Genomic DNA, 21,684 nt, shown 5'->3' on the forward strand with positions numbered 1-21,684 from the left:
TTTACGGGCCTCCACAGTCTGGGCCACTATCCACCTGCCCTTGACACTTGGGGGCCAGGTACAGGCCAACGAGGGACACCTCCTCCACCCTACAACCTGCTGAAATCATTAAACCAGCCAAACCCAAGCTGCTTACCTTTTTTTGTCCATTCCTTCTTGTGGCAACCACAATAAAGGCTCTTGCCCACATTCCCGTCTCACTCCATCTCCTTTCTGTCCCTGGAGCATCCTCACGTGACCCTGGTGGGTGGCCTCCATGCCCCCTCTTCCTAGGAACTGTGAGTTGCAAAATATCTTTTCAACAGCCAGGCGTCTCCTGATGGCTCCCTCACTACCTCTCACATTTTAAAAATACACAGCCTTTTAAATCACCACCGTGCCGAGCTGGAATCAGCTTCACCTGTTTACTGGGGGAGGAACTAATTCCTATCAAGAGGCCTTAGACTTTGGGGGTCTATTGGCTGTAATAATTACACAGCTGAAACACACATTCTGACCGTGAGAACGGGTAAGGGGTGACCTGGCCTTGGGTGTGCAGAAAGCAGACCCCCGTCTCTGCCAGAGTCAGAGCTTCATCTTCCGTTCCCCGTGCATGATGTCAGCCCACCCAGCGCTCTCTGAATCCCACACCTGGGAACTTCATACCTTTCTCCCTGAACCCTACCCCCACCCACACCGCCATCACAGACACATGGACGGACCTCTCGTCCGTGTTCCAGGAACAGACCCCCTCCTTCCTCTCCTGGGTCTCCGTGCTCTTTCCTAACGTCACTTCCCGCAGATTCAGGTCCGGCCACAATTGCCCACTTGATCACTTCGCATCACTGCTGAAGTAACAGGGCTTCTAGATGAGGCCGCTCCATGCTGTCTCAACAAAGAAACACTTGGGGTCCGCACGACCACGGCCCCGGAGCGGGACCAGCGGTGCCGCCAAGGATGCGGGGTCACCGGCAGCCCCTCGCCAGGAGACTGATCCCACGAGTGGTCACTGTCCTGCTTATTGGGCAGTCAGACCTGCGGTTCCCACTCAGTGCAAATGGGAACGTTACCCCCAAAGCCCGCTAGGGCACAGCAGAGTTCAGTTCGCAATTTTTGTGTCTTTTATTATTTTTAATAGATACATAAATAATCCAGCCTACCAATGCAGGAGGCTCAGGAGACTCCCATTGGATCCCTGGGTGGGAAAGATCCCCTGGAGGAGGGCATAGCAACCCACTCCGGTATTCTTGCCTGGAAAAATCCACAAAAAGAGGAGCTTGGGTGATACTGTCCATGGAGTCGCAGAGTCGGACAGGAATGAACACACACAAGAAACCAGCGTGCCTGTTGCAGATCTGGTATTTTTAAATGTCCTTATACGTCTGAAGCATATTTTAATAATTCTTCCTAGATTCAGCCAGCTCCTACGATGGCTATGTTAGTTCTGCACAAACATTGGCACATTTAACCCTGGCAGGAACCCTCCACAGAATGTCCTACCCTCTTCTCCCCTTTCCTGCAAGAACCAGGGACTGAAGCGTTAGATGGCTTGCCCACGGTCGGCCAGCTCTGAGTGTCGGGGCCACAGACCCAGGAGGACACCTGACGCCCTGCCCTGACCTCAGGGCGGGCTGTGTCTCACCAGCCGGGAGGTTACTGTCCTGGCTCGAGGAGGGTGCCCCGCCCCCAACCATTATTAGTCCTGATGTTTCCTTTCTTATTTACACTCGCGGTTAGTTCCTGCCGAGACCTGCATCCTAACTCGGTCGTCTTCATCTTCGTTTCCTCCGGTTCCATTCTTCCGCTCGGTTTCTCTGTTTTATTCTCCCTCCCTCTGCCTCTCTCTGTGTTCCTCTCCGTCTCTGTCTGTTATTTTCCCAGTATTACCGTATTATTCAGGACTCTCTGGGACGTTCAGGTCATCACACGGTTGTATGGGGATTTCTGAGAGGAGGCCATCATGGGAGCAGACTCTCGGGGTTCAGGAGGTGGAGAGTCCACCCCAGGACCTGCTGCAAACCCTGGAGAGTAGCTGACAGCATCAGCGTGGGTGTGTGACAGCGGCAGTGTGCGTGTGTGACAGCGTCAGTGTGCGTGTGGACAGCGGCAGCATGCGTGTGTGGCAGCGGCAGCGTGCATGTGTGACAGCGGCTGTGTGCGTGTGTGACAGCGTCAGCGTGTGTGACAGCGTCTGTGTGGGTGTGAAGGCCGAGACTGGGAGGGCAGCGGTGTCAGTCCCAGCCTGGGGCTGGGGAGGCGGGAACCAGGGGCTCTGAGTCTGAGGGCTGAGGATGCCCACATTGTGAGGGTGGACCCCTTCTCTCAGCCACTAAACCCAGCTCATCTCTTCCAGAGTGTCCTTCGCAGACACGCCCAGAAACACTGTTTTACCAGCTCTCAGCCCAGGCAGGTTGACATATAAATTAACAATCACAGTTAGAATGGTGCATTTCCCCCAAAACCTGGCCTGACCCTGACCCCAGGCGGACAGGCGGGTGCTTAGCAGAGGGAAGCGTGAAGGGCTGGCATTCCTGGAAACGTTCCTGAACATTCTATGCTCATGGACTGGAAAATTAATATTGTTGAAATGCCTATATTACCCAAGGCAATCTGCAGATTCAATGCAATCCCTATTGAAATACCAATGGGATTTTTCACAAATGAGATGAACAATTCTAACATTTCTTTGGAAACACACAAGACCCCTAGTGGCGGGAAAAACAAAAACACAATAACTGAGAAAGAAGACTAGCACTGGGGGGACTGTACACTCTGATTTAAACTGTACTACAAAGCTGCGGTGACTGGATCAGCATGGTAGTGGCACAGAAACATACCACAGCCACAAGTCACTGCGGTGCATGAAAATGTGCCCCGTCGGGGGGATGTAACCCGGGGCAGCCACTGTGGAAAGCAGCACGGAGGCTCCTCGAAGTATTAACATAGAGCTGCCACGTGACCCAGTCAAGGCCCATTCTGGCATTTACCCAAAGAAAACAAAAACACTAATTCACAAGGATATATGCATGGCGAAGCTCAATTCGTCATTATTTCAATAGTCAGGATATGAAAACAGCTAACAGCATTCAGCAGACGAATGGACGCAGGAATGTGGTGCGTGTCTGAGGCTCTTGGGCTCGTTTTCTGTGAGAAATGACCCTTTATCCCCATATAGTCCTTGTTTTCTATAACTGGCGTTTCTCTGGTGGCTCAGCTGGTAAAGAATCAGCCTGGAATGTGGGAGACCTGGTTTGATCCCAGGATTGGGAAGATCCCCTGGAGAAGGGAACAGCTACCCACTTCAGTATTCTGGCCTGGAGAATTCCATGGACTACAGTCCATGGGGTCGCAGAGAGTCGCACACGACTGAGCAACTAAGCACAAACTCTCGTATCAGCTTCATGTTATTCCATCAGGAGGAGCTCAGACAGGCTCTTCCACTGTTTCTATGACCAAGTAACAATCTTTTATACGTGTGTGTGTGTGTGTGTGTGTGTAAATCTTGGCATTTGTAACATTTGTGGACCTAGAGGGCATTACGCTAAGGGAAGTAAGTCAGAGAAAAACAAATTACTGCATGATCTCATATATGGAGTCTAAAACACAAAACAAAGAAAACAGTCTGAGAGAGACTCATAGAAACAGAGAGCGAGTGGGCGGCTGCGTGAAGGGGGGGACTGGAGGGGCGAAACACTGAGGGGGACAAACGTCCGGTTATCAATAAGTCACAAGCCCATGACCACAGCGTGAGGAATGGGCCGGCAATGTAATAAGTCTGTGTGGGGCGGATGGTCACCAGACTCACGGCGCTCACCATTTCAGACCACATGCAAGTGCAGAATCCTTATGAGCTGGACCTGAAACTAACATAACTTGCGCACCTGATATATTTCAATAAGATAAGAGAAACGAGAAGACTTCCTGGAGGTCCAGTGGTTACAACTCTGCGCTTCCATTTCCGTGCGGAGAGCTTTGGCTCTCTGGTTGGGGAACTAAGATCCCCACACGCCATGTGGCCAAAAAAGAGCGAATCTCCACTAGAACAGGAATATTCACAATAAACACATCTGACAAAAAAGTCACATGTCTAATAAGAAAAAGAGAAAGCGTCCTGTTACTTAGTAAAAAAAAAATAATGATAATAATAAAGTTAGTTAGCCCCAATTTTTAAATGAGAAAATGATTCAAATAGACATTTCACAAAAATAAAATTAATATCCAAATGGCCAAGGATGGATGGAAACTTTCACAAGTTCATTAGTTACCAGAGACATGCAAAGTAAAACCACAAAGGTACCACCACCCCTCACAGCGAGGCAAAAATAAGAATGTGGGAAAGCAGAGGGGCGGGTGAGGATGTGGGGTAACCAGAATGCTCAGAGTGTGAACTGATGCCATCACTTGGAAACATATTCAGAAGTACCTACTAGGACTGAATAAATGCACAGGACAACACACGGCAATTACACCCCGAGGTTTATTCCAACAGAAATGCACATATACGCTCATCACTGGACATGAATTAAGACAGTCAAAGCAACACTTTCCATCCTAACGTAAACTGGAAGCTAAGCAAATGCCTCTTTACACTAGGGGGGATTTACGCATGGTGGTGATTCACACAGTAAAATGCTCCACAGCACAGAGTGTCAGACAAATCTTAAAATATTTGGTTGAGCGGAGGAAGCCACACACACACACACACACACAAAGAGGCTGCAGAGAATATTCACCCTGAGATAAAGAACCAAAACACTCAAATTTAACCCATGCTGTTGAAGTCAGCAAAGTCATTACCTTTGGAGAGAAGTTACTGGAAAACGTGAGTGCTCAGTTTGTGAAAATTCACCAAACTGTGCATTCAACATGTGCAATAAAAGTCAACACACACACAGAGAAACACATCAGCGAAAAACTGCTGAAAAGCCCAAAGACAGAACCTTAAGAGCAGGGAAAGACATGTAATTTTCAGAGGAGCAGCAAGAGGAGGCTGTTTATCTGAACAGAAGCGATTATGCCGTATTTAATGTGCTGAAAAAGCCAGCTGCCAGCCTAGAACTCCAGGACACAGGAAACATCCATCCTTCAAAACTGGAACTGAAATGAAGACATTTCGGTGGGCAGTGAGAAACTATGCATCGCCAACAGACGGCCAGGCTTTCTCAGCCCCAAACCGCGTCCTCTCCACTCCCCTTCCCCATCCAGGGTTGGAACACAGCCCCTCGGATAGAACTAGGTTTCTGTAAATAGGAAGACTGAGCACCAGCTGCTGTGTAGCCCGCCATCACCGTCTGGCAGAGCTCCTCCCGGGAGAAGCAGCTGTTCCCTGGCCTCGGGGACAGAGGACAGGGATTCCACTACGGGGCTCCTGTCCTGCAGGCTCCGTGTGCACACACACCCTCCCACCCCCCAGCCCTGCTCTCATTTCAGCTCCCAGCTGGGGGCCCCACCGGGTCCCAAGCCCAGGCCCAGGTCCCAAGGTCTGTCTCCCCATCACTCAGCTCTGGGATTTTGTGTGTGCTCCCCGGCCAGCCCCGCCTCCCCTGGTTCCAGAGCTCCTGGGGAAAGGGGCAGAGAACCCATGGGATAAGGTATTTTTAATGCACTTGATACCTCCAGGGAATGTAACATACATCGCAATATTAAACACTCAGAGGAGGATTTCGGGGTTTTCCATTTTCAATACGAGGAACCGTTGGCATAAAGCGATGTAACTCCTTGCCCCAGAACAGAGTCGGGACTGACGGTCTAGTCGGTGTTCTGCTCACGGGCGGAGAATGGGGCTCCCCCCTGGGGGTGCACCCGGAGAGCAGTTGAGCCTCGTGGGAGCCCAGAGGGAGGAACAGCTGGGAGCCGGCTCTGCGGCCCCTTAGCGGGAAGTGTGTGACGGGCGGGGAGGGCGCTCTTCCCCTTTGTGAGGCTGTTGGTTGGAAACCGCCCCATAGAGGCCCGGGGTACATCCCTTCTCCCGCTCGGGCTGCAGGCTCCGTCCCTCAGTACCGACTCCAGGGCGCGCTGGGACAGGGCTGGGCCATGGCGCCCGCAGCCTCCACTCTCCTGAGCCTGGGTGAGTCTGGGGGTGCCGGGCCGGATTCCAGGGGCAGAGGGGCTCTGCTCAGCCCTCACTCCAGCCCAGGAGACCCCGGAGTCCTGGGGGGGGCAACGTGATTCCCTCTCCATCCCCGGGGCTGCGCCCTCAGCTTTGGCCCAGACCCAAGTGATGGGGAAGTTTCGGTCCTGGACGAGGGCTGGGTGTGGGGAGCGTGCAGACTGAGCCGGGCTGGCCTGGAGGAGAGGGTAGGGTTGTCTGAGATTACTTCAGAGCGAGGAGAGGGCTTGCACTCAGATGTAATACTGGGGGGCTCGGGGAGAAGTTTGGGAAATCATGGGAAGACACCTGCCCGCCCCACGGCTCCTCGAGGGCCCCGGGACTGCAGCCCGTGAGGATACCGTTAGGCGGGCGTCTTCTTACTAGAGCTTCTCTTCCAGCGCTCTGTCTGGCCCAGAGGGCCTGCACCCAGCAGGGTGAGTCTCCCCGAAACCCCCGTTTCCGCAAGACGGACCTCGATGAGAGCGGAGCGGACCCAGGGGCCTTATACCTCGGGCCTATAAGCCAGGGCCTATACTCCGAGCTGCTAACAGCCCCAGTGCGGGACCCTGGCCCGGGTCTCCCCTGTCCCCCCCTCTGCCCTCGATGACCCCGCGGGGACGACCCGACTCTCAGGACCAGGCTGAGCCCGCCCCTGCACACTCCCCCGTGAAGCACCGCTCCCTGGGTTTTCTTTCACTTTCTGAATCTCGCCGCCCAGCCCGGCCCTCCGCACCGTGACTCCTGCGCCCTGCCCCTCAGCCTGGGGACCGTCCTCCACGTCTGCTCTCAGCTCAGTAACCCCCTCCCTCTGACCCCTGGGGGGCAGCTCGGCCTCCCGCTGCCCCCTCCCCGAGATTCCCACGCTCACCCCGAGGGCGCGCGGCACCGCCCATACCCGGGCGTTCGCACAACTGTCTGTGAACGTCTGTCGTCCCTCTGGACTGTCAGCCCCAAGGGGCAGGCGCCGGGGTGTTTCCCGTATTTGTGGAGCCAGAGGCACATGGAGGCCTCAGTAAACGGATGGACGGGACCTAGATGTGGTGGAAAGAAAGAGGGAGGGGGTGAGGGGGTGAGTGAGGAGTGGGCTCTGCCGGCCCCTGCCTCTGTGGGGACTTCGCTAACTGAGGCCAACTTCCTGCTTCAGGGCTGCAAGCCCTCCTGACCCCCCAAACCCCCCAGAGCGCCCCTGCCTAGTTGAGACACGTGGGGTTTCCAGAAGCCTCAGTGACAAGGACACGGAAACACACTGGGATGGAGGAAGAGAATACTGAGAAAACCCAGGGATGGTCTCTGCAGACTCACCCTGGACACAGCGACCCTCACCCGCCAGGGAATGCGGGACCAGACCTGTGCTCCCGCTCTTCCGCAAACACACACACACACTCACACACTCATGCACATACACACACACGTGCACACGTGCACACACCCACCCACATATATACATGCACATACACACACACCCCTGCACACACACACTCATGCACAGACATGCACACACATACACACACATACCTGCCCACACACCCACACACATATGTACCTGCACACACACATATGCACACACATATGCACACACATATATACACCCACACATACACACCTGCACATACACCTACCCCCCACACACAACCTCTCCCAGCACAGGCCGCGGCCCTCCCCTTCAGACCCAGCGCAGGTCACTCCCCCCACTCAGAGCCCTGCTTTCCTTGTCTCAGGAACGACCCGGGCATCCCCCGCTGTGTCCCCCTGCCCCTCTCTCTGGAGTGGCCGTGGGCAGGGAGGGAGCTGCTTCCAGCTTCTCTGTCACCTCTGTGTCATCCTGAGCAAGCTGTGACCGAGCCTCAGGGTCCTTACATCAGTGGGGAGGCTAACCGCAGTGGCGGGGATTCAGCTGCCCCTGGGACGGGCGGGGGTGGGGCTGTCCTCTGCGGGGGCGATGGGGGCGTCCCAAACTGGATGGGGCCAGGGCTGCACAACACGGCAAGTTTCCAACAAGAAAAAGAAGAGAGAGAGTGGCGCTGTGTGGTGATTCTCCACTGCTGCTGCGGCTGCTAAGTCGCTTCAGTCGTGTCCGACTCTGTGCGACCCCATAGATGGCAGCCCACCAGGCGCCCCCGTCCCTGGGATTTTCCAGGCAAGAGTACCAGAGTGCGGTGCCATTGCCTTCTCCGGATTCTCCAAAATGCAAGAATTGTGTTGTGTCGTGATTCTCCACTAAGATGAGAGCCGGGGCCTGGGGGGGACGCCTGGTGAGCCCGCCTCTGATTTCCTTCCAGGGACCCTCCCCAAACCCACCATCTGGGCTGAGCCGGGCTCTCTGGTCCCCTGGGGGAGCCCCGTGACCATCTGGTGCCGGGGGACCCTGGAGGCCCAGGAGTTCCATCTGGATAAAGAGGGAACCTCAGTCCCCTGGGAGAGACAGAAACCCCCAGGGCCTGGGGACAAGGCCAGGTTCTCCATCCAACACATGGGACAGGCCCACGCAGGGAGCTATCGCTGCTACTACGGAACCCCCACTAACTGGTCAGAGCCCAGTGACCGCCTGGAGCTGGTGGTGACAGGTGAGGGACACTCGGGGGCCTCGGGCTCTGCCCTCGGGAGGGGGTCTGCTCTCAGGGGGTGTCCCTCGCCCAGCCCAGCCCTGGGGGGGGGGAGGGGGGAGCCCCAGGGAACCAGCTGCCTCCTTCTCTCCTAGGATCCAACGACAAACCCAGCCTCTCAGCCCTGCCGAGCCCTGTGGTGACCTCGGGAGGGAACGTGACCCTCCAGTGTGGCTCTTGTCAGGGATTTAACAGATTCCTCCTGACCAAGGAAGGAGAAGACGAGGCCTCTTGGACCCTGGATGCAGAGCGAACGCCCGACCGGCAGACCCAGGCCCGTGACCCCCGGACACGGGTGGACGTTCAGATGCTACGGCTTTTACAGGGATACCCCCCGGGTGTGGTCGGCCCCCAGCAACCCCCTGGAGCTCCTGGTCCCAGGTGAGGAAGTCCCGTCCTGACCCCACACATTTGTGCAGACAAGACAGCGTACTGGGGTCTCTGCTCCCAGGGGAGCCGCTGTGAGAGGGTGGGGGGAGGAGCGTGGGGCTCACAGGACAGACACACAGAGTGAGAGACGGCGGGGCCTGGGGCCGGGCCGGGAGAGGGGGGTTCACGTGGGAAGCGCTCCCTACAACCCAGGGGATGTCTCTCCCAGGGCTGTCTGGGAAGCCCTCTTCCTGATTCTGCAGGGCCCTGTCGTCACCTCTGGACAAAACCTGACCCTCCAGTGTCGCTCTGACGTCGGCTACGCCAGATTCGCTCTGTCCAAGGAGGGGGGACAGGACCTCCCCCAGCGCCCTGCCCGGAGGCTCCAGGCAGGGCTCTCTCAGGCTGACTTCCCCCTGGGCCCCGTGGGCACCATCCACGGGGGCCGGTACAGATGCTACGGTGGACACGGCCTCTCCTCCGAGTGGTCGGCCCCCAGCGAGCCCCTGGAGCTGCTGGTGGCAGGTGAGGGGCCAGCGGGTCACTCAGGGACCAGACTCTGCACAGGCCCCACCGGGGAGCCCCAGGGGTGGTGCTGGGACCAGGGGGAGGGGTCCCAGGGAGGGACAGAGAGACGGGGTGGGGGAGGGGAGAGACTTGAAGAGACAGAGACAGCGCTGAGGGGCCAGAGAGGCCCGCGGAGTCTCGCTCAGAGCCCGCCCGGCGCCTGCACCCCCTTCCCCTCTGCAGGACGGCTCAGAGACAGCCCCTCCCTCTCGGTGCGGCCTGGCCCTTCGGTGACTCCAGGAGAGACCGTGACCCTGCTGTGTCAGTCAGGAGACAGGACGGACACTTTCCTTCTGTCCAAGGAGGGGGCAGCCCATCGCCCCCTGCGTCTGCGCTCCCAGGACCAAGACGGGCGGTACCAGGCCGAGTTCTCCTTGAGCCCTGTGACCTCAGCCCACGGGGGCACCTACAGGTGCTACCGCTCACTCAGCACAGACCCCTACCTGCTGTCCCAGCCCAGTGAGGCCCTGGCGCTCGTGGTCTCAGGTGAGGCCCCGTCTGTGCTTCTGACTCAGCAGCTCCGGGCTCTGTGCCCTGGGAACCCCAGGTGGTAGTGGTCTCAGGTGAGGCCCAGTGGTCCGCTCTGAAGGAGCCCCCCTTTCTAGGGTGGGAGTTGGGGGCTCCACAGAGAGTCAAGGAGGGTCACACAGATGGGGACCCAGGCTTCAGAGGGACAGAGGGAAACACTCCCCCACGCCCTTTCCCACATCCTGTCACTGGACTTCTCGGGGGTGGGGGGAGAAGGCAGAGAGCCAGGGGCAGCCGCGGGGCTGTTTCGGAGACGCGCTGAGCAGAGTGGGTTCCAGGCAGCTGCAGCCCCTCCCCAGGCACAGGGGTCATCCAGAATCCTCTGGGGATGCCAGCCCCCTGACAGGGGCTAAACGTAACAGCTCCTGAAACAAGGGGGTCTCTGTAAAGCGAGTGGACACCTGGCCCCAGGCCTGCCCCTGGGTCCTTGGCTGATCTGATCGGACTCTGCTTCTAGTACCAGCTCACCTGGTGTCCTGGGGCCAGTCTGGAAGTTGGGCAGAGAAGCGGGGCAATTGCAGCCTCCAGGGGCTCTGAGGCTGATGGATGAAGGGTCAGGGGTCATGGGGTGGGAGATGCTGGGGCCCAGCCTGGTGGGGGGAGCAGCAGGGTTGAGGAGGGGAGAAGCAGCCCCACCCTCACCCCCTTCCTGATTCCCAGGAGGTTCAGAGGATCAGCCCGCGCCTCAGTGGAGTCAGGAACTGCAGGGTAAGAGTGAGGCTCTTGGGGAGGTGGTGGCGGGTCCGGGGGCAGGCTGGATATGCCCCTGGTTCAGGCGCCTCCGGAGACTCTGATGTGGACTCCCTCACCCTCACCACACCCGCGCACAGGCCTCAGTTTCTCCCAGTGTGAAAGGAGAGACCCGTGGCCCAGATCTTGGGGATCCTCAGTTCTGACATGGGTGTGACCCCCATCGGGTGGGAGCACAGGGAGCCCCCGAGGAGGTGACTGTGGGGCCTGTCCCCTCCGCTGCAGCATGGAGGGGGGGAGGACCCAGAGGCCTCTCCACCAGCCCGCCCCTCCCCCCCACCCCCGCTGAGGTGGGGGAGGGGAGGGGACCAGGGAGGACCCTCAGCTCCAGCTGAGACCCTCGGACAGCCCCCTGCACGAGAGGGGCCTCAGGAGCAGGAAGCTGCTGTCCTTCTGGGGGCCAGCTCAGGAGGAGCTCGGGGTGCCCATGGCCCTGGTTCCAGTCCCGGCTCTGCCCGCTCCAGGCTGGGCGACTTGGGGGCCCGTGATCTCCCCCTCTGGGCCTCAGGCTCCTTGTCTGTAAACGGGTGGGATGGGCTGGAGATGGACGCACAGACCCCAGCACGAGTGCTCACACAGCAGGTGCCCAGTTAAGCGGCACCCCTGGCTCACTCGGGCGTCTCTGGTGCCCCAGGCCTCACGTGGTACCTGAGTGTCCTCATCAGGGTCTCGGTGACCTTCGTCCTGCTGCTCCTCGTCCTCCTCTTCCTCTTCCTCCGACACCAGGGTCAGGACAGACGCAGGAACTCGGGTGAGTAGGGAACGGGGTGACTGGGTCCCTGGAGGCCAGGGTCTTCGGGATCCACTCAAAGGAAAACCTAACAGATGGGAAGGTCAGCTTAGAAAACATCGTCCAGAGACTGATACTCGAAAACTCAGAAAGGAAACACCCACTGTCAGCTCACCTGCACTCATTTAAGCCATTTCCCTCCTCAGTGTCTCGAACACGAAACACGCACCACAAGCCCAAGCTGCCTTCTTTCCTCCTGAATCCCACATGGAGGGCGGGGGTCACCACATCCTATGGACGGGCACCCTGTGAGCCCCCGAGATCGAGGCAAAGGTGGGAGGTGCCCCCCTGTCCTTCCGGTCGGGGGGATTCCGGGAAGGATGTACAGACGCGCAGAAGATGGGTCCCTCCTCTCCGGGCCCCCAGGCGCCCCATCTCATACACCTCCCCCTCCGCAGGCTGCCACATCCGAAGCCCCCCAGGACGTGACCTACGCCCAGCTGAACCACTCGACCCTCAGAAGGGGGACAGCCACACCTCCCAGCCCCCCGGTGGGGGAGCCCCCAGCAGAGCCCAGTGAGCACGTGGCTCTCACCGTTCGCTAGCCCAGGAAGGACCCAGGCCCCGTGCTCCAGGGACCAGATCTCAAGGACCCCAGGAGGCATGGGAGCTGCCAGCAGTGGACACCACCTAGCCACCAGCAGCCAGTCCCTGGGCTCCTAATAGACCACCAGGAGCCCCTGGGACCCTTTCAGGTCAACTGGTTGTGCCCTCAAAGATAACCAGTACCCTGACATGCGTGAGATAATGCCACAGACTTGTCTACAATCAGTGTGTGGATGAAAAGTAAACTGGCTCCAAGCTCTACTCCCTCCTGGAGGCGGAAGGGGGCAGTCTCACTGAGTTTCTTGGACTAATGGAACTTATCATGCTGGTGGGAATCAGGCTCCCTGTCGGCGAGGGTCCTGCCCAGCTTCCAGCAGCTGTCCCAGTCTCTGCCTTGTGGGTCCGCGCTTCGCCTTTGAAGCCCAAACGGAAGACGAGACTTGCTGCCTCTCTCTGACCGCATCTGTGGCTTTCCTCTCCGCTGCTGAGGACGTGGGTAACTCTGCGGACCCCCCACCTAATTTAGGACCATGCCCCCTTCTCCTCTCAGCCGCAGCCGCGTGATCCTTCTTGCCATGTCAGGTAAATGCCACAGGCTTGGGGGGTAGGAAAGCAGGCATCTTTCTGGGGGGCCTTTATTCTGCCCATCACACGCTGTACGTGTGCGCACCATCCAATGGCGACTAGTAAACGTATACAGTTGCGCAGCCGTCACACAAGCCAGTCGCAGAGCACATCTCACCATCCCTCAGACTCTGCTTGCCTGACTGCAGGGGTGCTCTGATCTCTGCCCTAGGTGGCCACTGAATGCTTTTTGTGTTTATAAACTTGCTTTTTAGGATATTTCATATAAATAAGATTGAAAATATTTAGTCTTTTCATTCAGGCTGTTTTCCTAAATTTAGCATAATTTCTTTTTTATTTTTTTCCGTGTTTAGCATTGGCCTATAGTTTCCTTTTTTACTGTTGACGGTATTCCATGGATTGTATGTACTGCGTTTTGTTCATTCATTTACCAATTAATAAACATTCGAATTGCATCCAGTTGCTGACTACGATGAATAAGCTTGCAAAAAATGTTCCTGCTGTGTCTGTGCGTATGCAAAGAAAAATGTGTGTATTGAGAGCCGAAACCAGAAACAAACCGTAACAAACAACAAGACAACACAGACGTTGGAAACTGTATTCGGTAAATGACAATGTGAAGAATATGCATCAAATGTACGGATTTGAAACACCAATATGTGCAGGAAAAAGATGATGAATTTAGAAAATTTAGAACCGTGAATGAATATATTACAAACGCCTAAAAAAATCAGCGACCTCACCACTCACACCAAGAATTTAGGAAGAGACAGTAAATTACTTCACTTGAAGGTAGAAGGTGGGAATAATAAGGACAAGGGTAGCTAATGATGAAGACAGTTGAGAAGCTGAGAAAATCAATTAAGGCAAGAAAACCGCACTCATTCTTGACAATAGTCATTAATCCTAACCACCACAACCCGGGTAAAAAGAGAGAAACCATATTTTTTAACATCATGAACAGACTCGCAGGCTGCAGCATAAATCCTACAGAATTTATTTGGTGACAGAACATGAAACATTTGATACCAGCATCCAGAAAACGAAGAGGAAATGGAAGTATTCAAGTGCACAATTTACTAAATGGACTTAGGATTGAATGGAATATTGACCACTTTATTCACTGACTTGGTAATCAAATGCCCACGGTTGAACTATGTAGACTCTAAAACAGTCAAAAGGAGAGACAAGGAAGGCAGAATGGTGGTCGCTAGGCTTGGTGTGAGGGGGAGGGGAGATACTTTGGTCAAAGGGCACAAACTTGTGGTTATAGGCTGAGTAAGTTCTGGGCATTCAGCGTACAGCAGGATGATGATAGCTAGTAACACTGTATCACATTTCGAGTCTCGTGAAGAGAGTAGATATTAACCACAGAAAAGGAAACAGTAGCTGTGAGCATATGCGGCGGTTAAGTGAAGCTGCGGTGGTAACTAATTCCACGTGTGTGTCAGTTCGGGTTGCCTTGCTGGAGATTATGTATTCCTTTTCTTAACTTAACAAATAACTGACAGTCTTTACCCAACTGTGCTGGGTCTGAGGTGGGGCCCGCGGGATCTTTGATCTTCTCGCAGCAAGCGGGACATGCAGTTGGGCGTGGAGGGGTCCCGGGAGCCCCTCCTCCGCCCCTCTGCCTCTGAGGAGGAGCCCCCTCCCTGAGGACCGGCTCCTCCCTCTCCCCCGTCCCCACCAGGGGCAGGGGGTCCCTCTTCTCTGACCACTGTGGTGTGCACACGGACACAGCCCTGCAGTGTGAGCTCCTGGATTTCAAGGAGAAATTGGCTCCGTTACTGGAGTCCTGTGGGGCCCATTTCCAAGGGTCCGCAGACCCTCTCTTTACAGACAGAAGGCTTCAGCCTGTAGACACCCCTGACACAGAGGGTCACAGGGCTCCCCTTGGTGACCGTGGCCCTGGGTCAGCCCAGATGGAGGGTGCCGGGGGATTCCTGGGAAGGACGCAGAGCTGAAGGGTCGGGTGCCCCTCTGCCCTCAGTTCCCCCAGATGTCACTGCAAGGCTGTCCCCAGACCGGTCACCATCCGTCCACACGCACTGTGCTCCCCACTGATGGCAGGGCTGGGGCCTGTCGTGGGGCTGAAGCAGGGGCTCGGGGGAGAACTCACCCACCTTGATCTGGTCCCACAGGCCCCGACAGGGCCCTGGAAGTGTGGGGATAATATACATAACCACCCCAAAATAAAGGGGGTGAGAACAGTGCGCCCTATAGATGTATAAGGTCTCTACATTTCCCGCGAGGAGGTGAAATTCTCTTTCCATGTAAAGCTGGGTATGCGCCTGATAATCTCTAGGACAGCCGCTTAAACAGCAAAGACGTACAGTTACGGCACCAATGGAAAAATTAAAACGGAATGCTAAAAACATTTTTAAATCCGAGGAAAAGCAGGAAAGGGTAAACAGAAGAATAAGAAAGAAGAGGAAGAACATTGTAAAAGATGAGATGGTAAACCCAAACGACAATCTTATCAGTAATAACATTATATGAGGATGGGCCAAACACAGCAATTCAGGGACAGAGACTGTCAGACTGGTTTGAGAAAGGACCACCGCCACCAAGAGCCTACACTAGGAAGTTTAGAAAAAGCTCACTCCAAACACAACATATGAAAGATATGAAGGGATCTGGGAAACACCACTCCATGTGACGTCAGCCTGACACAAGGTAGCTCCTGTTGGATGATTCCCTGACGTGAACCGCTGGGAACAGGCAGATCCCTACAGGCAGGCACTGGAACAGAGCCGACCAGGGGCTGGTTCTAAGAGGACCTAAGGGATTCTCGCTTCACGGGTACAGAGCTTCTGTTTGGGATTACCAAAATGTTCTGGAAGATGGACGGTGGCCATGAATGCCGGCACGGTAAATGTGCTTAAGGCTGCTGAACTACACGCTTTAATCATGTTTCAACAGTGGAAAATATCAGTGTGTAGGTTTTATACTGTTAAAAAAAGGAGAAGGGTTAAAAATGTACTATGCACACTCTAACCAGAAGAAAACTTAAGTGGTTGTATTGGTTGCCGTTTACCACAAATGGCCACAGACTTGGCGAATTGAAAGACTTACATGACCTTACAGCTCCAGAGGTCAGGAGCATGGAATCGGGCTCACTGGCGTGAAGTCAAGAAACAAGAAGTTTCATTTAGTTCATCTCAGCCCAGGACAGGAATTCTGGAAGGCAGCTGAATTCTAAATATTGATCATGTGTCCAGCAATGTTGGAAAACCACTTTTAAACCTTTTTTCTTCCTTTCTTTCACTGCACCAGGTCTTTGGTGCGGCCTGTGGGATCCAGTCCCCCAACCAGGGGTCAGACCCGGGCCTCCTTGCGCTGGGAGTGTGGAGTCTCGGCCGCTGCACCAGCAGGGAACTCCCAGAGAACTCCTTCCCAACTAGAGCAGAGCATCTCTGTGTTACTTTGTTTTCCATGCACACAGGAGCGCAGTCTCTTGGTAACACAGTCTGGTTCTCGCCCTCCAGAGCCGCCCTCTCTGGCTGGCCTCAATTCCTTTGTTTCTGCCGCCCGTGCGCGGGTGAGGGCCGTGGTCATGGGCACGTACGTGGATCCTTGCCAGGCACAGAGAAGAGGACCCCCGTCCTCACCTTTACAAGTGGCGTCTAGGGCTGGTTAAACACGCCTTCACCGATGGAAGGAAATCCCCTTTTACTTCTGATGTGTTTTTATTTCCAGCAGAAACCGTTAGCATATTGTACCAAAGGCTTTGCCTACGTGTGTTGAGGTGATTATTCTTTCTCTTGTGGTATCGATATATCGCATGATGTGATAGATTCTTAAAAATTTAAGTTACTCTGTCCATCCAAAAACAAACCAACCAACCCACAGTACGGGCATGAGTAACGTCCCTTGAACATGTCACTGAATCTGACTTGCGTACCCTGTTCATGGATTCACATCCAAGCCCATGGAGAGGTCATCCTTTCCCTTTAACGTTTAAAATTCCCTTCTCAGATTTTGGTGACTACATCCTTCTGGCCTGATAAACGTGTTGACGTGTTGAGGTATATGCCTTCTTTTTCTGTTTGAAAGAAAAGTTTATGCAGTTACGGAGTGTGTGTGTGCTTAATAAGCACATAACTGTTTGGGACTTCCCTGGCGGTCCAGTGACTAAGGCTCGACGCCCCCAGTGCGGGGGCCCAGGTTCCATCCCTGGTCAGGGAGCGAGATGCCGCTTGTCACACGAAGGATCCGCAAACCGCAGCTGAAGACCCCAGACTCTTCGCTCTCCGCTGTGAGGACCCAGCGCGGCCAGCTAAATCACACAGGGAAATATTTCAGTTTTTCTTTAATTAGTACTGAAGTGTTTGGAAGAACTCCCCAGGGAAGCTTCCTGAACTGACCCACGCATCGGAAAATGGTTACCACGTAGCTTTACTTAAGGCCTCTGGCTCATCACTTGGTTGCCATTTCTTCGCGATGAGAACGTTTAAAAATCCACTCTCTTCACAAGACTCGAAAATGCGATACAGTGTTATCAGCTCTAACTGCCTGCCGCTGTATATCTGATGCCCAGAACTTACTCACCTTGTAACTGGGAGACCTTGACCTTGACCAGAACGTCCCCCTCTTTCTCCCGCACTCCAGCCCCGGGAACCGGCATTCTACCCCATTCGCCTCAGTCTGACTTCTGTAGACTCTACGTACCGCAGTCATGGGCGTTTGACTAGAGGCAATGCATGAGGGGACAGGAGATCCGGTCAGCCTTACGTTCGCAGCTTACCACCTGACATTGCACACGTGAAGGTGGCCATCTCATCTGTATCTTCTCTGTCGGCACGTCTCGAAATGTTTCATAATGTTCTGCCACTATCTTTATAAGGTCTATGGAATCTGTGGTAGTCCTGGCAATTTCTTCCATAATATTGGAAATGTGTGGCTTCTCTCTTTTTACCTTGGGCCTGGTGGCCCGGGTTTATGAATGTTGTCAAGGAGTTTCTTTTTGCATTAGCTGATTTTTTTCTACTCTGTGATTGCCTTCGTTTTTAGCTACCTTTGTCACTGTTATTCCCGAATTGCACCTTTATTTGAAATTTTTTCCACTTTCCCCTAAATTCTTGATGTGATAAACCAGGTCATCGGGCTTCTTTTAGACTTCTCTGATATATTCATTCACGGTCCTCGATTTTCTCAATTCGTAGGTTCCGTATGTGTTATGTACTTTATCATTCATCAAAAACATTTTCTATCGTCTCTTTTGTTTGGATTTTTGGTTTTGCTTTTCAAATAACACATTGATTTTGAGATGTCTGTTTCATCACTTTCCAAATATGAGGATATTAGGTATCCTTCAGGGTAGAATTAGGTGATTCCCAAAGGGTCCCAGGGGCTCCTGGTGGTCTGTTAGGACTGGCTGCTTGTGGCTAGGTGGTGTCCACTGCTGGCAGCTCCCGTGCCTCCTGGGGTCTGAGATCTGGTCCCTGGAGCCCGGGGTCTGGGTCCTTCCTGGGCTAGCGAATGGCAAGAGCCACGTGCTCACTGGGGTCTGCTGGGGGCTCCCCACTGGGGGGCCGGCGGGGGCGGCCGTCCCCCTTCTGAGAGTTGAGTGGTTCAGCTGGGTGTAGGTCACGTCCTAGGGGGCTTCGGATGTGGCAGCCTGTGGGGGGAGGGAAGGTGTGTGAGATGGAGCGCCTGGGGGCCCGGAGAGGAGGGACCCATCTACTGATGGTGTGACCAACCATCTGTCTGCCCTCTTCCCCTCTCTGTCCTTCAAGTCCAGCAATCCCCCCGACAGGGAGGAAGGAAGGGGAGCACCTCCCCACCTTAGTGTCAATCTCGGGGGTTCACCAAAGTGTCCGTCCCCTCCTGGGGGTCTGCAGCCTGCCTGTCTGCTGGAGGGAGACAGAGATGCAAGAGGCGCCTCCTGGATCCACCATTCCCTCCTCTGGTCAGCTCTCCTCTGTGTTCCCAGATGTTTGTTCAGCTGCTCAGGTGTGTCTCACTCTTTGCAGCCGCGTGGACTGCAGCACGCCAGGCTTCCCTGTCCATCACTATCTCCTGGAGCTTGCTCAGACTCGTGTCCACTGAATTGGTGATGCCATCCAACCACCTCATCATCTGCCGTCCCCTTCTCTTCTTGCCTTCAACCCTTCCCAGCTACAGGGTTTTTCCAGTGAGTCAGCTCTTCACATCAGGTGGCCCAAGTATTGGCGTTTCAGCTCTAGCATCAGTCCTTACAATGAATATTCAAGGTTGATTTCCTTTAGGGGTGACTGGTTGGATCTCCTTGCTGTCCGAGGGACTCTTGAGAGCCGTCTCCAACACCACAGTTCAAGAGCGTCAGTTCTTTGGCGCTCAGCCTTCTTTATGGTCCAGCTCTCGCATCTGTATGTCACTACTGGAAAAACCATAGCTTTGCTAGGTGGACCTTTTAATACGCTGTCTAGGTTTGTCCTGGCTTTACTTCCAAGGAGTATGGCTGCAGTCGCTGTCCACAGTGATTTTAGAGCCGAGAAAATAAAGGCTGTCACTGTTTTCATTGTTTCCCCATCTATTTGCCATGAAGTGATGGGACCGGATGCCATGATCTTCGTTTTTGGGATGCTGATTTTTAAGCCTCCTCTTTCACCTTCATCAAGAGGCTCTTTAGTTCCTCTTCGCTTTCTGTCATTAGGGTGGTGTCATCTGCGTATCTCAGGTTGTTGATATTTCTCCTGGCAATTCTGATTCCAGCTCGAGCTTCCTCCAGCCCAGCATTTGGCATGTACTCTGCATATACGTTAATAAGCAGGGTGACAATATACATACAACCTTGACGTACTCCTTTCTCAACTTGGAACCTGTCCATCGTTCCACCTCCCGTTCTAACTGTTGCTTCTTGACCTGAATACACGTTTTTCAGGAAACAAGGCAGTCTGGTGTTCCCACCTCTTTAAGAATTTTCCAGTCTCTGGTGAGCCACACAGTCAACGGCTCTAGCGTAGTCAACGAAGCAGCTGTTTTCCTGGCGCCTCCTTGCTTTCTCTATCATCCAACCACTGCTGGCACTCTGATTGCCAACTGCCAGCGCTCTGTGAGCATTCTTCATCTTGTTCACTGAGGTCTTCTGCTCCACCGGAAAGTTTCCTCTTCTTTAGAATCAGTCTCCTTGGGGTCTTCAGCTCCACCGTCCCCGTTTCCTTTTGTTCAGAATCCCAGTCTCCTTGGTGATGCGCTATTTCGGTGCATTCCTCACTGCCCTGAGCTCGCTGAGCGGCCTTGCTGAGCTTCCGTACAGCGCACCTGACCTTCCTCACGGCAGCTCCTCGGAAGTCCCCGCCAGATCGGAACGCTCCGCGACCTTCGGCTCCTTTCTTGGGGACTATTATTCTGTTTGTGGCACAAATTCCTCTTCCCGCGGCCGCCTCCAGCGGCTCCTGTCCTGGGGCCCCTTTCTGCTTGATTCAAGGACGCGACACCGTGGAAACCGGAGCACTTGCCTCTGTTTTCCAGTAGGTGGCAGAGACGCAGCGCAGGTCTGGGGTTTCTCTCGCCGAGTCGCCGGAAAGTGCTTGAGAACGGGTGCCTCCCACACTCCAGTGCCTCTGTCGGAGGTCCCACCTCTGACACTAAGCTCGTGGCCCCAGGGTCGTCGGCGCCTGCGTCCCCAGGACGGCGGGCTCCTCCCCCAGCTTGAGGCCTCGGAGCCGCAGGGTCTGTCACCGGAGTGAGGCGGGGAGACGTGCGCCGTGCCCATGCCGTCGGGGTTGCGGGCTCCCCAGCTGCGGATGGGGAAGTCCCGGGAATCTCCGCGCCTGGTGGGACATGGCCCCAGGCACGTGGCTGGCTCCCCGTGATCGTGGGGGCCTATGAGGACAGGAGGCCCAGGTTTGGTGCGCCGCCTCCCCGCTGCTGCTGGGTCCTCTGGGGCTGCAGGATCCGCGGCTGCGGCCAGAGGGTGGGGATCACGGGCGCCCGCCCAGCTGGGACCCTCCCGAGGCGTCCTGTGTGCTCCCTTCTCACCCAGCACCCCCGCGTGTGCCCCTCGGTTGAGCTGCGGGTACTTCCCCGGTTATAGACAGAAGCGGAGAGGCAAAGGGCGCATGTCCACCCGCCACGCGGGGGTCCCTCTGCTGCACACTGTCTGATGTCCACCCCTGTGTCATCAATGATTGCATTTGAGGCCCACGTGGGAAGCAGCTGTCCAAGTCAGCATCTGCCCACAGACTCATCCAGATGGGTTTGGAAAGACCGTAACCCTCCCCGGCAGTGCAAGACTCTCGTGCTGCGGTGCCGCCACAGCGGCGCTCCTGTGGGGATTCTTCCTTCTGTCTCCCGGCGCGCGGGGAGCGCCTCCTTTTCATTTCTCAGACCCCCAGATGCCTCCTCCCAAACGACTGCGTTTGTTCCTCCCTGATTCGGGCAAAGTGAACCCTTACAACACGTGTGGGGGTGGGGCTGTCATTTCAGAGCAGCCGAGTGAGGAAAGGGAGGAAGCGGCCTTCGTCACCTCGGAAGAGGTGGCCCCACACCTTGCCTTACAGCGTGTGACTCTGTGTGTGTGTGTGCGCATGCCCGTGTGTGTGTGTGTGTGTGTGTGTGTGTCTGTGTGTGTGGTTTAATGCCTTCCAACAGGAGCGTCATTTGGGCCTGAATCCTGAAAGGTCTCCACAGTCTGGCGTGAAGGGTGACACCCAGCTTTGAAGGGGGCGCCAAAGAAACAGATATACCTCAAGTGATTTCTCCAAGCAGATGGAGAGACCAGCCCGCTGGGCAGGACCTGTGCGAAGTAAAACCTGGCTCCCAGGCCTAGGAGGAAGGGCTGTCTTCCCGGGTGATCGGAAGAGCATCGCACCACCCCGACTCGGGGCCTGCTCCCCCTGCCCCGGGGCTCACCAGGTCACCGGCTGCCTCGCCCACGCTCCACGCTCCCA

General features: G+C 55.3%; 1 protein-coding gene and 1 long non-coding RNA gene across 3 annotated transcripts in view; one reads left to right on the top strand and one right to left on the bottom strand.

Annotated features, from left to right (window-relative positions):
- Window positions 1–4,438: 4,438 nt before the first annotated feature.
- The window catches only part of LOC138419338 (uncharacterized), a 71,091-nt gene continuing 53,845 nt past the window's right edge, over window positions 4,439–21,684 (bottom strand). The window contains exons 2-4 of the long non-coding RNA XR_011248946.1: window positions 11,536–11,705; window positions 6,939–7,101; window positions 4,439–6,264 (exon numbers count right to left, since the gene is read on the bottom strand). This is a non-coding gene — a long non-coding RNA (uncharacterized lncRNA). The remainder of the gene's footprint in view (window positions 6,265–6,938; window positions 7,102–11,535; window positions 11,706–21,684) is intronic.
- Window positions 5,908–13,267, top strand: LOC138419326 (leukocyte immunoglobulin-like receptor subfamily B member 3). Of its 2 annotated transcripts, XM_069552074.1 has the most exons (9): window positions 5,908–6,046; window positions 6,469–6,504; window positions 8,350–8,634; window positions 8,769–9,054; window positions 9,272–9,567; window positions 9,793–10,095; window positions 10,798–10,845; window positions 11,522–11,638; window positions 12,076–13,267. In XM_069552074.1, exons 1-9 carry the CDS (start codon window positions 6,013–6,015, stop codon window positions 12,195–12,197), a joined length of 1,527 nt encoding a protein of 508 aa, XP_069408175.1. In that variant the 5' UTR covers window positions 5,908–6,012; the 3' UTR covers window positions 12,198–13,267. The 2 variants fall into 2 exon arrangements, with proteins under 2 accessions (XP_069408175.1, XP_069408176.1); XM_069552075.1 differs by lacking the exon at window positions 10,798–10,845 and having other exon boundaries at window positions 5,927–6,046.

This window comes from Ovis canadensis, chromosome 14, assembly GCF_042477335.2.
Source record: "Ovis canadensis isolate MfBH-ARS-UI-01 breed Bighorn chromosome 14, ARS-UI_OviCan_v2, whole genome shotgun sequence".
Taxonomy (NCBI): Eukaryota; Metazoa; Chordata; class Mammalia; order Artiodactyla; family Bovidae; genus Ovis; species Ovis canadensis.

Coding starts and splice junctions, on each gene's coding strand:
- LOC138419326 (XM_069552074.1), top strand. CDS start 6,013: ATGGCGCCCGCAGCCTCCACTCTCCTGAGCCTGG. Junction 6,505..8,349: donor GAGGGCCTGCACCCAGCAGG/GTGAGTCTCCCC, acceptor ATTTCCTTCCAG/GGACCCTCCCCAAACCCACC. Junction 9,055..9,271: donor CCTGGAGCTCCTGGTCCCAG/GTGAGGAAGTCC, acceptor TGTCTCTCCCAG/GGCTGTCTGGGAAGCCCTCT.